Source organism: Stomoxys calcitrans, chromosome 5 (assembly GCF_963082655.1).
Source record: "Stomoxys calcitrans chromosome 5, idStoCalc2.1, whole genome shotgun sequence".
In the NCBI taxonomy this organism is placed as follows: Eukaryota; Metazoa; Arthropoda; class Insecta; order Diptera; family Muscidae; genus Stomoxys; species Stomoxys calcitrans.
In genome coordinates this window covers 103,474,142-103,491,265 of record NC_081556.1, presented here as the reverse complement: position 1 = coordinate 103,491,265, position 17,124 = coordinate 103,474,142, and the positions used below count along the sequence as shown (strand labels likewise).

At 39.4% G+C, this 17,124-nt stretch overlaps 1 protein-coding gene across 23 annotated transcripts in view; it reads left to right on the top strand.

Moving 5' to 3' along the window:
• LOC106080785 (mucin-2) overlaps positions 1-17,124 on the top strand; it is a 398,264-nt gene that overhangs the window by 97,554 nt on the left and 283,586 nt on the right. For all 23 annotated transcript variants that reach the window (XR_009398497.1, XM_059370010.1, XM_013242344.2 and 20 more), the window contains one exon: positions 8,410-9,069. Coding sequence is in view for 22 of the 23 variants with exons in the window: in XM_059370010.1 (XP_059225993.1) it covers positions 8,998-9,069 (72 nt within the window). In the remaining variant the exon portion in view is untranslated. The remainder of the gene's footprint in view (positions 1-8,409; positions 9,070-17,124) is intronic.

Sequence of the window (17,124 nt, the reverse complement as noted above, 5' to 3'; positions counted from 1 at the left end):
AGGGGACTGTGAGCATTCCAAATCTATGTGGCCTAATCTAGACTTGAAGAAGTCTACCGCTTTGCTGTCAGACGTCTCAGTCATTATGTCCGTCATGACAGGTCACTGTCTTATCGGAAAACATGCCGACAGACTGAAGGTTGCCAGCAACGACTTTTGCAGAAGCAGCTGGTTCCAGGCATCCGTAGATCTCCTTCCCTCCCAGAAGACGACCTGTGTGGGGATGTACCGTCCTTGTAGCCCTAATCTAGACTTGAAGAAGTCTACCGCTTTGCTGTCATAGTCTGGACAGACGTCTCAGTCATTATGTCCGTCATGACAGGTCACTGTCTTATCGGAAAACATGCCGACAGACTGAAGGCTGCCAGCAACGACTTTTGCAGAACCACCTGGTTCCAGGCATCCGTAGATCTCCTTTCCTCCCAGAAGACGACCTGTGTGGGGATGCACCGTCCTTGTAGCCCTACTAAGATTGTGTCTCAGTTATCTTCACCATTTGCATCGCAAGTACGGGGAGAAAGCTGATGCCCTGATCAGGAGTTGAGTTGACTTGCTCCGGCTCCGAAAAGAACTAAGACTAAATACTCTGCCTTCGAATACGGTTTCAAAACCTGGATTCCAGTCAACTCTGGTTTCAAAACCAGATCTCTAATCGACTCCGCAGCCCTGTTGCCTGCACGAACTTAAATTGCTCCTTTATTTCTAAGCCGCATATGAGGAAAACAACCTTCTTCCCCTCACTGGCTGATAAGCGAATCGACATAATCCGTTGTGTCCTTGGAAGTAAACACATCAGTCAAGTTATACCATCCATGCCAGGTCACCATCCGCTCCTGAGTAGGCAGCCACTTCCATATGTCCACTTATACTATCCATGCCAGGCCACCTTTCGCTCCTGTGCCGGCGGTCACCTTCAAATGCAAATTGCCCATGAACATTCCTTCAAATGCAAATTGCCCATGAACATTCGCATTTCAATGAATGCTGTCCGATTCTAGTTTAAGCTCAATGATAAGGGGTCTCTTTTTTTATAGTCGAGTCCGAACGGCGTGCCGCAGTGCTATTCGGGGAAAAGTTTTTACTTGGCTGCCATACCAAATGATACAGTACCTCACAAATGTCGCCTGCATTAGGAGGGAATAACCACAGCTGAAAATTTATTTTGATGTTCTCGCCAGCGGTCACCTTCACTATTTCCAAACTTGTATAAGGTATACCGCCGGTATAAGCGGCACAGCTTTTCCTAAGGATCAGCTCAATTGTTACCTTGACTTTGAAATCCGTACCGTCCTTGTAGCCCTACCAAGATCAGTTATCCTCACCAAAACTATTGTTCTGGGAGAAAGCTGATGCCCTGATCAGAAGTTGAGTTGACTTGCTCCGGCTCCGAAACGAACTAAGACTAAATACTCTGCATTCGAATACGGTTTCAAAACCTGGATACCAGTCGACTCCGGTTTGAAAATCTGGACTTCAGTGGACTTCGCAGCCCTGTACGACCTTAAACTGCTCCTCAATCTATCAGTCGATTTCAGAACAACTATGACTCGAGCAAGTTACCGCATAAGAGGAAAATAACCTTCTTCGACTCTCCGTCTGATAAGCGAATCTATATGATTCGTTGTGTCCTTCGAAATTAACACATTTGTCCAGTTATACCATCCATGCTAGGCTAACTTCCGCTCCTGAGTAGGCAGCCACTTTCACTATCTCCATATTTCAGGTTATACCATCCACCCAGGCCACCTTTCGATCCTGTGCCCATGAATATTGCATTAAGGAATAGGGGCAATCTTCTCGCATATCAGTGAGTGCTGTCCAATTCTAGTTTAAGCTCAATGATAAGGGATCTCTTTTTTATAGCCGAGTCCGAAAGGCGTGCCGCAGTGCTATTCGAGGAGAAGTTTATACTTGGCTGCCATACCAAATGGTACAGTACCTCGCCTGCATTAGGAGGGAATAACAAAAGCTGAAAATTTATTTTGATGTTCTCGCCGGCGGTCTTGCTTGGGTGCGGGTGAGAACGTGTCGTGTTGTGAGGGTGCTGTGTGTAAATAGATGCAAAATAAATAAAAACGAGTGATTAGGTTTTTCCTATTATCGGTGTGTGATTTTACAACACAAATCCGATAATTACCTTAAAGACAGAGGGTAAGAGGTGCGCGATGTCTGAGTTGCGAGACTGAGAAACCGAACTGAATTTGCTGCGAGGTGTCGTTTTCATATTGTAAGTCTTTCTGTACATCGGAACTCGGCGAACAAGCTTCTAAAAAAGGCATTCTCGCTATAGTTTGGGATTAAATGGCAATCTGCGATCAGACTCACTTAGACGTTTTCGTCAATTATGATGCCACGAGAACAGTAGAAGGAAGAATGATGCCTTTTTCTTCCTGCCGTTGAACCATCCAGATCGCTTTAAAAAGCCCAATAACTTGCGAAAGTTCACATCCGCTAAATCCGACAACTTCTCAAAGAAATGAGAACCTAAAGTGGAACTCCTTCTAACTACGAGTGTGGGATACATACACAGTAAATGTTCCACAGTCGCTTCCTCCTCGACGTCTTCACAGCAACTGCAAAAGTCGTTACTTGCTACCTTCAGTCTGTCAGCATTGTTTCGATCAGACAGTGACCTGTCATGATGACGAACACAATGACTGAGCCGTCTCCTCTAGACAGCGACAGCAAAGCGGTAGACCTCTTCAAGTCTAGATTGGGCCACATAATTTTGAAGTGTTCATAACCTCTACTCTGTGGCCATCCATCATTCGTTGGCCTTCGGGCCCTATCTCGAAGACCTAGCTTACATATCGATTGAGGAATACCCACAGATTCCAGTTTCCAAGAAAGGTGCACAATTGCGAGACTAGGAACTAGGGATATCTTTGTGGAGATAGGTAACGTAGCGCTAAGGTTAGCATGCCCGCCTAAGATGTTGAGCGCCTAAGTTTGATTTCTGGCGAGAATATCAAAACAAATATTCAGCGGTTATTTTCGATATCTTCGATATCCCTGGTGATATCGAAGAATATCAGGAATAGTACCACAGTTATTTTTTATCCAAAAGCCGCTCAGGCAATGTGTAATCCACACTGCCTGGAATATCGGCCATTGCATCAAGGTTAACAGAGAGTCCGTGGCAGCCACATGACTAAAGAAAAAGTTCCCTTACCCTCACAGCGGTTGTCCCTGCAATTTGTCTGTCCAAGGGCATTAGGTCCTCAGTGCGGCTCTGATGCACAAGCATTCTTTGAATCCAGCTGAGTATCAAACAGTAGATGGACCTTTGAAGTGCCGTCCACGAAACCACAACACCATACAGCATTATAGGTCTGACAACTTCAGTATATACCCAATGCATGACACGTGATTCAATGCCCCAACTTTTGCCAATGGCTCTCTTTCAGGTGTGTAGGGCAAGAGTTGACTTTTTTGCCCTTTCCAAAGTGTTGGATTTGTGGTGCAATTTTCGGACCAGCCAAACACCCAGGTATCTTGTGGTTATAGCAAATGGAACATTCTCTCCGTCCAAGGAGTCAGGTACCACTGTGGGTAACTTGTATCAGGAGAGTTTTTCCTTATTCCTAATTAAGACCCACTTGTACGTGTGCAGATTGGCAAGATAATGTTTTCATAATGAAGCTGGATCCTCTGTATTGGAATTTTTGGATAACTGTCCACAAAAAAGGCTAAATGACAAAGTTCAACGAAATTTGAAGAATAGACTATTTTGTTCTTCAAAGGACCATGACTGCCATTCTAAGGACTATCTTGATTATTTGAGGGAATTTTTTTCTTATTCTTGGTAGAGATGTGCGCGTGAGTGATTTTATACCTACGGTTACTAGAAAAATATGTTATTCACGCATGAGTTTTCACCCTTACGAGACGAAAATTTACCTCACGCACGACTCGCAATGCACGAGATACTAATTTCGCTCAAATTTGTCAATAATTAAGGCTGAAATTCGATGGAATTTTTGAGGAAACAAAAACACAAATTTTGAAGAAATATTTTTTCTAAAATTTCTTTTATGGCAACATTGTCTTGAGAGAACTCCTATGAAGTGTTCTTCTGTTTTGTGGCATTTTTTTCAAAGGCAAAGACAATGGTTGCATTCAACAATTAGCTCTTGTGACGGTGCGGCATCAATGTTTCTTGTATTTATTATTCATGACTTAGTCACGCATAATATTCAGTTCAAAATTATAACAAGAGTTTTTTGTTTTTGTTTCGAATTTGAGTGCAACGTTGTTTTGTCGTTTTCCGCTCTTGCTGCAACACACACGCCCTGAATCAGTGCAGTTCACTGCAGTTTCATGACCTAAAATTGATATGAATGTTGAATGAGTGCGCGCCGCCGAGTGAGTGCACTTATCTTTGTTTTGCCACACATAGCTGAGACTGTTTCGCCACCCCCATTCACCCCATGTTGAGATTGGTTGGTGTGGCACATAATGATGTCTACCACTTGTTGACTTCAATATTTTGTTTTTTATATTTTTTTTATGGATAACATTTTTATTGCGTTTCCAATTTTTTTTTTTTTTTTTTTTTTTTTTTTTTTTTTTTTTTCTATAACATTTTATTATTGAAATTCATAACTTCAAGATACATTTAGCAATTTCTCCTCGCGATGGTTTGGAAATATTTTATTTTTGTTTTTCTCAATGTTATCACAGAAATTTTTAATTTTTGACTATTTATAGCAAGAGAAGGATGAGATAAAATTTAGTTTGTGTTTCTTAATGGGTTAAAAGAAGAGGTCAAACGAAGTTTGGCAGCAACCATTATTATGGAAGAATTTTCAGCATGTTTGTGTGAGAAACGTAAAGAAAGAATTGGAAAATTATCCCACAAGTATTTCACTTAGGAACAGGGGGAATACTTCTCTCATATATCAATGAGTGCTGTCAAATTTTAAGCTCAATGATAAGAGACCTTTTTATAGCCAAGTCCCAAGGTGTTCCGCAGTGCGAGACCTCTTTGGGGAGAAGTTTTTATAAGACAGCCACACCATTTTTTTTTTGAAAGGTTCGGTACCTCACAAATTTGTTCAGCATTTGGAGGGTGAAAAGTGGAGAAATGTGAAGGTGGATAGCCAAAATTGAACTTTGGCTCTTTGCCGATCTTTTAAATTGAATCCCTAAGCTTGAAAAGTCTGAAATTTCTTGTATGTGACTGAAATCTGTTCGATTTGTTAAGGTGACTTCAAATGTGGTCGTAGAGACACTGATGATGCAACAGACGAAAGAATTCCTTGTTCAATTTGAATGGTTCTTAGTTCATAACTTGACTTCATATAGATAAAGCTCCCTAAGCCTCACGGCAGTCGCAGCAATCTGTCTACCACAATGTCCGGAGGCATTAGGTGTACCATTTATTTCTGTGCATCAATAGGGGGTCGTCGTCAGTGCGGCTGTGATGCAAAAACAAGCCATCCTTTGGATCCGGTTGATTATGGCACAGAAGGTGGGCTTTTGAAGTGCCATCCACCAGACCACAATACCATATAGCATTATAGGTCTGACAACTGCAGTATATACCCAATGCATGACGCTCGGTCTAAATCCCCAAATTTGCCAATGACTCTCTTGCAGGTATATAGGGAAAGATTTGCCTTACTTGCCCTTTCCACAATGTTGGATTTGAAGTTCAATTTCCTGTCCAGCAAAACACCCAGATATTTTGCGCTTTCTGTAAATGGAATATTCTCTCCTTCCAAGGCAACAGGGGCCACTGTAGGCAACTTGTATCTCTTGCTGAAAAGAACTACTTCTGTCTTGCACGGATTTACGATCTGAATATTACTCCTCTGTGTGTTATGGATATACCATCTGAATATTACTCCCCTGTGTGTTACAGAGCTGAAGAGACCACACTGGCGCTTCATAACTTACCACAGACCTGCCAATTGCTTTGTCCGTCGTCGACAGGGTTTACATTCTCTATACCGTCTACAGGTGGTGGAATGGAGGATAGGTAGAGTTAAACAATGCCGGAGATATCACCCCGCCTTGGGGAACTCCCCGTTTCAATCTACGGTGTTTCGATTCCGTATCCCTAAACCCTGCAAATGACTGGCGACCTCACAGATAATTCGCGACCCAGCGTTTCAGACCTGGCTGAAGGGATGTATTGGCGATGTCCTCAAATAGTTTGGCATGGTTGACTACGGTGTTTCGATTCCGTATCCCAAACCCTACAAATGACTGGCGACCTCACAGATAATTCGCGACCCAGCGTTTCAGATAGGTCCAGTGCCACGAGGACCGTCCTGTCACTTGGCCTGGACTGATTGAAGCCACGGCAAATGTGTGCGGGTATGGCATGCAGAGCAGTTGTTTTGCTATGCTGTCTTCGAAATCCATATTGATCCGGGTGACTTGCTCGGCGAAAGGAAATTCTCCAACGAGACTCGGGAGGAGTAGTCCCTCAAGCGTCTTGGCTACTGGTGAGAGAAGGGAGATTGGTGTGTACGACTCCCCCATACTCGGATCCTTTCCAGGCTTCAGTAGCGGGATCACTCTGCCCATTTTCTAGACATCGGGTACTGTAAGAGTGTTCAAAGACAGTTTGAGAACAGTCGTAAGGTACTCGATTCCAGGTTAATCGAGATCGTTCAGCATCAGTGTAGAGATTCCGTTGGGGCTCAACGCCTTGGATGACTTAACTAACTTTATCCACGTTAAATTGTGATGGCTGTTCTTCGGCTTGCAGGCCACGGATACGACGAATGGCTCTCCTCCTTACCCTGCCACTCGGGATGCATAATAAATTGACTCTTGAACAACCGGAGGCATCTTTTCGCATCAGTCAAGGCCTAAACAGAATGAGCGCGTTGAGAAGCGTCGCGTTGAAAAATGCAACTCTGCAAACAAGTTTTTAAATGGCATCTCGCAAAAATTATACAACTTTTAACTTTGTGGACCAAAAACACTGGTGCAAGTGTGTCAACACCGAATGACGCTCGGTTTCAAGCATCAATGTTGAAATTTTTTTAACTTTTCCTCGTTGCTTTGGTGGAATTTGTGTGCAGAGTTTCATTTTTGAAACGCGACAAAGGCAAAGGAAAAAGGCAAAGCTCAACGCGCCCATTCTGTTTGGGCCTTCACGGTTACGTCGCCAAGAGTGACTGAGATCCTGTCATCCAGTCTACCGGAGTTCAAGAGTGACTTAACAGTAGACTAGAGCTAGCCTAAACCGTTACCTAGGTTACATGGCTCCATGGTTGTTCAGCCACAAATTCTTCTTACGTTCGTCGACTACCCTGCTAATTTACAGATTCAACTCGCTGATTCTGGGTTAGTGAGGTCCGTGCAAAAATCCCATTACGCTTGTCTGCCAATACCACTCCCTGCGCCGGGAAATTGGGCCGCACTTGGGGTTTTCTACCAGCTGGTATAAAGCGAGCGGCTGCTGCGTTAATGAAATCTCGATATTTCCTCTCGGCAAATAGCGCATTTGAGGGGGTGTCAGTTCACTGAAGAGGCGATTGGTGCAATCTCTGAAGACGACCCAGTCTGCCTTCTTTTGATTAATAAACGTTCGGTGCTCAGAGGTTATGAAGTAGTGTGGTCGGTCGATTGTGAGAATTATGGGGAGGTGGTCTGATACCAAATAAATGACGGCCTGCCTGGTTACCTTACTTAAGAGATTAGGAGATCCAATGGAAATGTTTGGCGAGCTGCTACACCTCATTGCAATCCTAGTGGGGGGCCCTTCATTCCCCATGCAAAACGTGGAGCCCTCAATTTGCGAGAGCAAATTGAAGGAACTATTTCTTAGGAGACGCACAAGACTTAGTGGAGGCATGAATACACACTAGTTATCCATAGCGAGGTGTTGCTGTACTGGCCTGCCTGGCACCTGCCTTGCCCATGTTGGTGCTGCGGCTGTTTCAGCCTGGCAATGGTGAGGCCCCAGCGGAGGGCAACATGGTGGCTATGGTTTGTCCCCAAATCGCGTGTAGAGCATAAGCTCAGTGTGGAGTTGCGTTTTCAAACGGGTGCCATGACCCATGGATCGGAAGGAGTTTTAGTTAGTGCTCCGCTCCTAACCAAGGAGGTGAACACGTGGGATCAAATTGGTACTCATGTGTGGATTACCACATGTGGGGGCGTTGGTTTATAGGTGATGGATCCATATTTTGAGTTGTAGAAGAAAAATATATTCCCTCTACCAAATCATTCTGACTTTCCCAATTTTTGAGTTACAACAAAAAAGAGCTCCTTTTCAATATTCAATTTCATTTGAAGACCATTTAGGTTTGTTAATAACATTTTTTTTCTGTTGTTGTCCCCGACTCCCAGACTTACTGTGACAATAATTTATGGCAATTTATATGGCTCCCCGTTTAACAAAATATTATTTATTAATCATTGTCATATCTTCCTTTCTCTTTGCAGATTTACAAACAACCAGCGCCAATAGAAGTGAAAAGCCAAACGACATAAACGAAATTCATTCAACTTAACATTCACTTGAAACTGCAGCAGCTCAAGGAAAAAAGCAAACAAACAAAAATCGAAAAAAAAAAACAACATCCAATTTCGATACGACAAACGAGTAGAAATTTATTACCATTCCTTCGAATAGACTGTGTGAATATCAATTAATCAATTAAAATGTCTCGTCAATTGTTATTATTAACATTTTGCAATATTCAAACGACTTAAGAAGTTACAATTTGTCAACTTCTTCAAAAGAAAATTGAGGAAAAAAGCATTTGCAATTCGATATATGAAAAAAGAGAGCAAACAAAAACGCGAGTGTTTTGCAATTCGTTTTGGCCTTTTAAATCCATGATTGCCTTCGCCCAAGGAATCGTTGGAATTGTCAATATAAAGAAAACGCAATTTCGTTAACCAACAAAAGTCTGTATTAAATGTCAATTAGCTAGAAAAGGCAAAATTTCAAATACAGGAAGCGCCAATTATTCAACATTTGAGCAAGCAATACACATCAGCAGCAACAGCAGCAGTAACAGCATCACAATGGATATGAGCATGGAACGTGATAGCTCCGCTTTGGGGAGTCTATTCCAACAGATCATCAATGATATGAAGGTAAGATTAAAAAAAAAAAAAAAAATTATGAACTATAAATGCAGGAGAGAAGTGTGGAAAGCTTAAATGTATTGAGTTTCTCATATCGACCACTGAACTATAGAGAAAAAAGGAATATTAAATGTATAACTATTTTTTCGCGCGTCGGGACGGGAAAATCCTTTACGCTTGTGACGAGTACGTCTAAAAACTCACCGCTGGAGATTTATTACACATCGAAGTCGCTTTCGCATTACTGCGAGCTGGACCCCATATCTGGTTATTATCCATATTCTCGTCATTGTGTTTGCGTCCAGACCTCCGCATTCATACTCTACGCCGCTGCATCCAGGTCCAACTTCTTCCTGCGCAGCACTTGTTCGGCGTATTTCATTACCGCCTCCCACTTCCTCTCGTCTTCGGAGATCTAAACTTAACACTTTCATACCAATCTGCAAGTCCAGGTTATATACCTGCAAAGTTCAAAAACAACCATGAATGTTGTATATTCATTAACTATGCTGGATACTAATCACTATACTATTGAGGATATTTTTCAATTCATATTAACTTGTATACATTGATATTGATCATTGAGCTTAAACATGTATCGGACAGCATTCATTGATATGAGACATGCATTCCTGCAGTTCCTCAATGTAATGTTCAAGGAAAAATCTGCTATTTGTATACATTGATATTTGTATAGTCTTCAACTATCCAATGTATTCTTATTGCTATACTATAGACGATCATCAGCATAAAAATCCGCATATCTGGGCTTTACATCTTCAAAGTTCAGATATAACCATTATATTTATTTTCTTCAATAACTGTGGCAGAATACTAACCACTATACTATCGAGGATTTTCTTCATCTTATATCAACCGATATTCGATTATATTGACTATACAGACAACAATTATGAATATATGTTAACCACTATGCTATCGAGGATCTTTAAAATTTAATAACAACCTTAAAATTCTTAAATCTGGGTTTTATATATATATATATATATATAAGTTAACAGTTACTACATTTCTGTTTTTATTAATTTGAGTGCTTTTACAGAACTGAATCAAAAATCTTAAACTTAGGTTGAAGTTGGTTGGTGCTGCTGTTGGCGCTGCTGCTGTTGGTTGGTGCTGTTGCTGGTGCTGCTATTGGTTTCTTGCTGATTGACGATTTTGTTATTGTTGTCGTCATGAGGTGTCAGGTTACCCGCTTTGCTGTGTTTGCTGTTGATCTGCGGTACTGGTGGATACGGATTGTTGACCCTTGCGTTAGCTGTAGAAATGCTTACATTTCATTACCATTACCATTTCATATTGTTGCTTACAAATCATGATGGTTCACTGTTTGTTGTTGCAGGCGGACAATGTTGACTGACAGCGGTCAATGAATTAATCAATAGAATCAGCAATTTTTTGGTATCGAAATCCAATATAAAGAATTTTTTGTTTGGCTGACATCCCAGCAAACATCTTTGATGTTAACACCTCCCCTCTTAGTTACGAGCGTCCTCGATCGTAATACCGTTAGAAGTAAGGTATCTGAGATAATCTTGGTACGTCTCTTGGAAAGTTTGTTGAATTCGATGTCGGAACTGATAGTTGATTGGAAGGTGCTAGATTAACGGTTTCAATCAATGGGCGCTGCTTTCTTCTTATCAAGAACAATACCAGAATGAGAGCTGCAGCTATTGTGAGTAAATGCACGGCCGCACTCCATTTGTTTTTAATGTTCAACAGTTCTATCGCTTTTGTATTGTTTAGATGGATCCTTTTTACAAATTCCAAAGTGGTTACTTCTTCTATTTTTGATCCAGGAGATCTAGGTTGTAGGATTGCAGGTAATGGTTCGGCATACGTTGTTTGGAAATAGTTGTATGTCTCGTTGTCAATTGTTATGGAAGCGTTTTGAAACTTGATTATGAAGGTTCCCGTAAGATTGTACTGCTCGTCGTTGATGAGAATGGTACCATCGAATTGATTTAGTAGAATCATCCCAGGCAAGACTTCCTCTACTGTAGGGGTGGTGCTATGTCTCAATAAAGTACAGTTTGCTTCTACGCTTTTTAAAAGATTTAACAAACAATTTTCTTTTTCTATTCTTTTGACATTATTTAAATTACAAACAGTCAGATTATTGAAAGATTTACATGGTTTAAGGATCCCATAGGATTCATTTTTACAAACTAGTATTTCATTATAATCAATTTTATTAATAAGATCCCCACTCTTAGTGGGTTTAATCAAGAGTTTACTGCAGGAATCTAAATTCGTAGTCGGTACATTGACGATATAAATAAGTGATTTTTCATTTGATGCAATTTTTACTTCAGAGAATTCGAATATTTCTTCTATGTTTACAAAGGGAATTGAATCTTTCTCGAAAAGCTCTTTTGCAATATTCACTTCAGTGTTCGACAATACAAATGAATTTATTATGCCGGACTTTGCCCAGTGAATGGCATAATTTACATTAACAATTTCTTCCTTTAAAAGGTCAATTTTCATTTTGAGCATGGTTATAAAATTTTCATTGGTTTTTACAATTTTTATAATTTTGTTGGTATTTTCTGTGAGTTCATCTATTTTTTTTAGAGACAGATTATTTATTACAACCTGCCTATTATTGCTTGACAAAACATTGTTAATTTTTTGCTCTATTATCTCGAAATCGTCGTGATCTGGATTTCCGGCGATCCATTTCCAAGTTTTCTTAATTCTATTGATTTTTCTATTTCCTGAAGTTACAATTTTTAAATTCTTTAATTATTCACCAAAATTTTTTTCTCTACCAGAGTTTTCACATTTTTTTCACTTTCGTACTTAAATTCTTCTTAATTATTAAATCTAACTTTTTCCAACTTTTCTTAATTCTATTGATTTTTCTATTTCCTGAAGTTACAATTTTTAAATTCTTTAATTATTCACCAAAATTTTTTTCTCTACCAGAGTTTTCACATTTTTTTCACTTTTGTACTTAAATTCTTCTTAATTATTAAATCTACGATTCACAAATTTTTTTTTGTGTTCACTGCCTACTTACAAATGTATCCCTATAAAGATTTTCCATACGTCCATGGAGGCGATTTCGTTGTCCTTTCGTTAAATCTACTTGGAGAATCGTCCGCTTACTTGTTGACGTGTGTTGAGCCGGTAGTTGTAGCTACAGCCTCTGTGGTCTTCTAGGGTGTTTTTTTGGTCCTTGGTCACAGCCTCCGGGTGCGTTGATGGATTGTTGGGCGCCAGTTAACAGTTACTACATTTCTGTTTTTATTAATTTGAGTGCTTTTACAGAACTGAATCAAAAATCTTAAACTTAGGTTGAAGTTGGTTGGTGCTGCTGTTGGCGCTGCTGCTGTTGGTTGGTGCTGTTGCTGGTGCTGCTATTGGTTTCTTGCTGATTGACGATTTTGTTATTGTTGTCGTCATGAGGTGTCAGGTTACCCGCTTTGCTGTGTTTGCTGTTGATCTGCGGTACTGGTGGATACGGATTGTTGACCCTTGCGTTAGCTGTAGAAATGCTTACATTTCATTACCATTACCATTTCATATTGTTGCTTACAAATCATGATGGTTCACTGTTTGTTGTTGCAGGCGGACAATGTTGACTGACAGCGGTCAATGAATTAATCAATAGAATCAGCAATTTTTTGGTATCGAAATCCAATATAAAGAATTTTTTGTTTGGCTGACATCCCAGCAAACATCTTTGATGTTAACATATATATAGCAAAGTTGAGGTAAAACTTTGAAAAGGCAAGATACTATCCACTATACTATCGAGGATATTTTGCAGTGCATTTCTTTAATTATGTTATTGACTATAGTGTACCAAATATGAAATGTCTACTAACCACTATGCTATCGAGGATCTTTTAAAATTTATTACACCATAAAAATCGGCAAATCTGTTGTTGCGTGTGGAGGTGACGATCCCCGTCATCGTAAAAATCTGGACTTTATATCTGTAAAGCTAAGAAACAACTATGACATTTACACATTCATCAACTATTAAAGGGTACTAACCACTATACTATCAAGGATTTTCTTCATCTTATATCAACCGATATATTGATATTGACTTTAAAGGCATGAACTATGAAATGCCTACTACAAAATGCAGATATGCAAATATTGCCCACTAAGGAACAGGGACAAACTTTTCACATATCAATGAGTGCAGTCCGATTCAAGTTTTAAGCTCAATGATAAGGGGCCTCCTATTTATTGGCAAGTCCGAACGGCGTGCCGCAATGCGACACCTCTTTGGAGAGAAGTTTACACAGCATAGTACCTCTTAAGCCTCTGGAAGCTTCAATTTTCATACGATTTGGGTCAAATTTGGAACAAAAACTATAGTTATAACTTCCAACATCCATACTAAGTATAATCCAAATCGGTCTGTAAACATATATAATCCCAAATATAAACCGATCCCGGGATTTGACTTCTTGAGCCCTTAGAAGCCTCAATTTTCAACCGATATGGCTGAAATTTGGAAAAAACACTTCAGTTATGATTTCCAACATTCATACCAAGTATGATCCAAATCGGTCTATAAAAAGATATAGCACCCACATAAACCGATCCCTGGATTTGACTTCTCGAGACTTTAGAAGCCTCAATTTTCATACGATTTGGTTTAAATTTGTAACAAAGACTTGAGTTAAAACTTCCAACATCCATACCAAGTATGATCCAAATCGGTCTATAAACAGATATAGTCCCCATATAAACCGATCCCCGGATTTGAATTCTTGAGCCCTTAGAAACCTCAATTTTCATCCAATATGGCTGAAATTTAGAAAAAACACTTCAGTTATGACTTCTAACATTCAACTAAGACTTGACTTCCAAATTTGTAACAAAGACTTGAGTTAAAACTTCCAACATCCATACCAAGTATGATCCAAATCGGTCCATAAACAGATATAGTTCCCATATAACCGGATTTGACTTCTCGAGACTTTAGAAGACTCAATTTTCATACTATTTGGTTTAAATTTGTAACAAAGACGTGAGTTAAAACTTCCAACATCCATACCAAGTATGATCCAAATCGGTCTATGAACAGATATAATTCCCATATAACCGATCCCCGGATTTGAATTCTTGAGCCCTTGGAAACCTCAATTTTCATCCAATATGGCTGAAATTTGGAAAAAACAATTCAGTTATGACTTCTAACATTCGTGCGAAGTATGATCCAAATAGGTCCATAAACAGATGTAGCAATCATGCAAACCGATCCCCGGATTTGACTTCTTGAGCTCTTAGAAGCCTTAATTTTCATCCGATTTGGCTGAAATTTGGAAAAAAACACTTGAGTTATGACTTCCAACATGCATGGCAAGTATGATCCGAATCGGTCTATATAAGATAAAGTCCAAATATAAACCGATCCCCGGATTTGACTTCTTGAGCGCTTAGAAGCCTCAATTTTCATCCAATTTGCCTGAAATTTGAAAAAAAACACTTGAGTTATGACTTCCAACATTCATGCCAAGTATGATCCGAATCGGTCTATAAACAGATAAAGTCCAAATATAAACCGATCGCCGAATTGCAATCAGTAAATCCCACTTATATACAAGTAAAAGCGGCCTAAATTCGGTTGGGCTGAATCTTAGGTACCCACCACTATGGATTCCGATAAAAATTTACCATTATTAACTGAGTTTGTATTTGAATTATTTTGGTCTCGAAAAGTCATATGGGGATATCGGTACTAAGGGGGGCCTATATCACCATATTCACCGTCTTCTTCAGCCCTTAGAAGCTTAAATTTTCACTTGATTTGGCTGAAATTTCGCCCAAACCCTAACAGTGCCAAGTTTTGTCCGAATCGTACAGTATGGCGATATAGGCTCCCCTAAATACCGATATCCTCATATGACTTTTTGAGACCAAAATAATTCATATACAAACTTAGTAATCAGGGTACATTTTTATCGGAATCCATGGTGGTGGGTACCTAAGATTCGGCCCGGCCGAACATAGCCCGCTTTTACTTGTATATAAGTGAGATTCACTGATCGCAATTCTATATCCATTCTATATCTAATTGTCATATCGAGTAACATTTGTTCTCCTATACTTTCTCTAGAGGTTTATTGAAAAAACATGTGATATCATGACACCTTGTTTCACTACTTGTTCGATACTATAAGGAAGACTTGGTTAGCATTACTTTGAATAAACCAGAAATAAAATTACACCTCCTCATACCACTTGGGAAGCATTTGCTGGTTTCAGAAATCAACTCTTTACTTATTAAGGCGTAGATATTAAATATTCGTAAAGCCCTTAAAGACATTATTATCAGCCTCTGAAATACATACATATGTCAACAAGATTCATATCTTTGCCTTGGCGTCACTTAGAGTACGACATTACCGCGTTCCATAATCCTACAGTTTACCTCTTGAAAATTTAAAACCCAAGTTTGGAAGCTTAAGTCTACAAGCCAAGCTTTAGAAAATGTTATTAATTAATTTTTTCAATTTTTTTAATCGAATTTTCTCATAGACCATTTCCCCCAAACACCGAAAACTTCAATTAATCTGCTTGTTGTATTTCAACATAATTTTTTATTGTTTTTTAATTGCCCCCCAAGGCAAATAGAGATATAATAAAATAAACCCACACTCATTTGTACATTGTCTGCCAGTCACACCATTCAATTACAATTCCAAATAGAAAAAGAGTCATTGACATTTATCTGCGATACGGTCGCCAACGCCGCCAATCGCCACCGCCAGCGAACCGAAACACTTTCTTGCCTTTTCAAAGCCACAAACCGCCGCCACCCTCACTTTAATGTAAGTGAAGTACGAAACCAAACAAAAACTGAACTGAGCTGAGCTTAAATCGCAGAAATCCAAAACAAAACAGAGCTATAGAAGAGCCCACAAAAAACAAAAAGATTTTGTTTTAAAGAAAACAAAACAAATCTGACGCAGTGATATTGAAACGCTTAACAATAAACGCAGAAGAGATATCAAATGGTATAAGAGCCGTGACTGAATTTCAGAAAACCAAGCAAAGGTCCCACAACTTCCATTCAAAAAACAAAATCGCAAAGAAATACAAAAAATTTTAAAAATACAACAACAGCTATTTTATACTTGACTTGTATTACAAAAAGTTTTCACTGAAAAAAAAAGAATGCAACACCTGTTCAAGCGAACGGTGAAAAAAATCAATTATATTTGAGATTAAGTACAATACCTGGCTTGGTTACGGAAAAAAGTTTTAAGCATGCGCATACTGATTTTTTCCTTCCTCTTCTATTTATCCATATCTGAATTCCTCTTTCCTCTCATCTCTGAATGGCGAAAGTATCATATGTCATTGCATATTCAGAATCTTTTGTAGTATCTCAACATACATAACAACCAACATTCGTAGAAATACCAGTGCGGTGAGTGTGGGCAATATGATCTGATGTGACAACAATATGTTCCACTTTGTTCACAAAAAAAGAACCCCAATTTGATATTCATAACATCATTTCTGTGGTCCGAGTATGTCAAGAACAATGTAATATGAGCAACATTTGTGAGTTGCGGTAGCGGAATTATCATGGCCCCGGTACTTACAGCAGAACATATCTAAGACTTGTTTTTGAGATCTTAAATCTTGACATTCTTCTACTCTGGGTAACAAAAGCTTAAGAATTTCGCTTAGAGAACATTTTTGTCAGGTATTTCGTTGTGTGCTTTTAATAAGTAATTCAAGTTTCCTACAACTGCGCAATAACAAATATGCTGAATAAAGTGTTTTCTTTATATCAATACCATGATTTGTTGCATCCAGAGTCAATACCATAAGGTTTTAGGAGGCTATTTATCCCTCTGCTTTTGCCTTTCCATTTAGAAACAAGTAAAAAGGCATTAAGTTCGGCCGGGCCGAACTTTGGATACCCACCACCTCGGGTTTATATATAAACTCCACTTTCGTCACAATCAGGTGAATATTGGATAACTTTTGCACCGAAATTCGGCACGGACATTGAGTGGCCTAATAAAAAGTCACTGTTCAATTTTGTAGAACAAAATA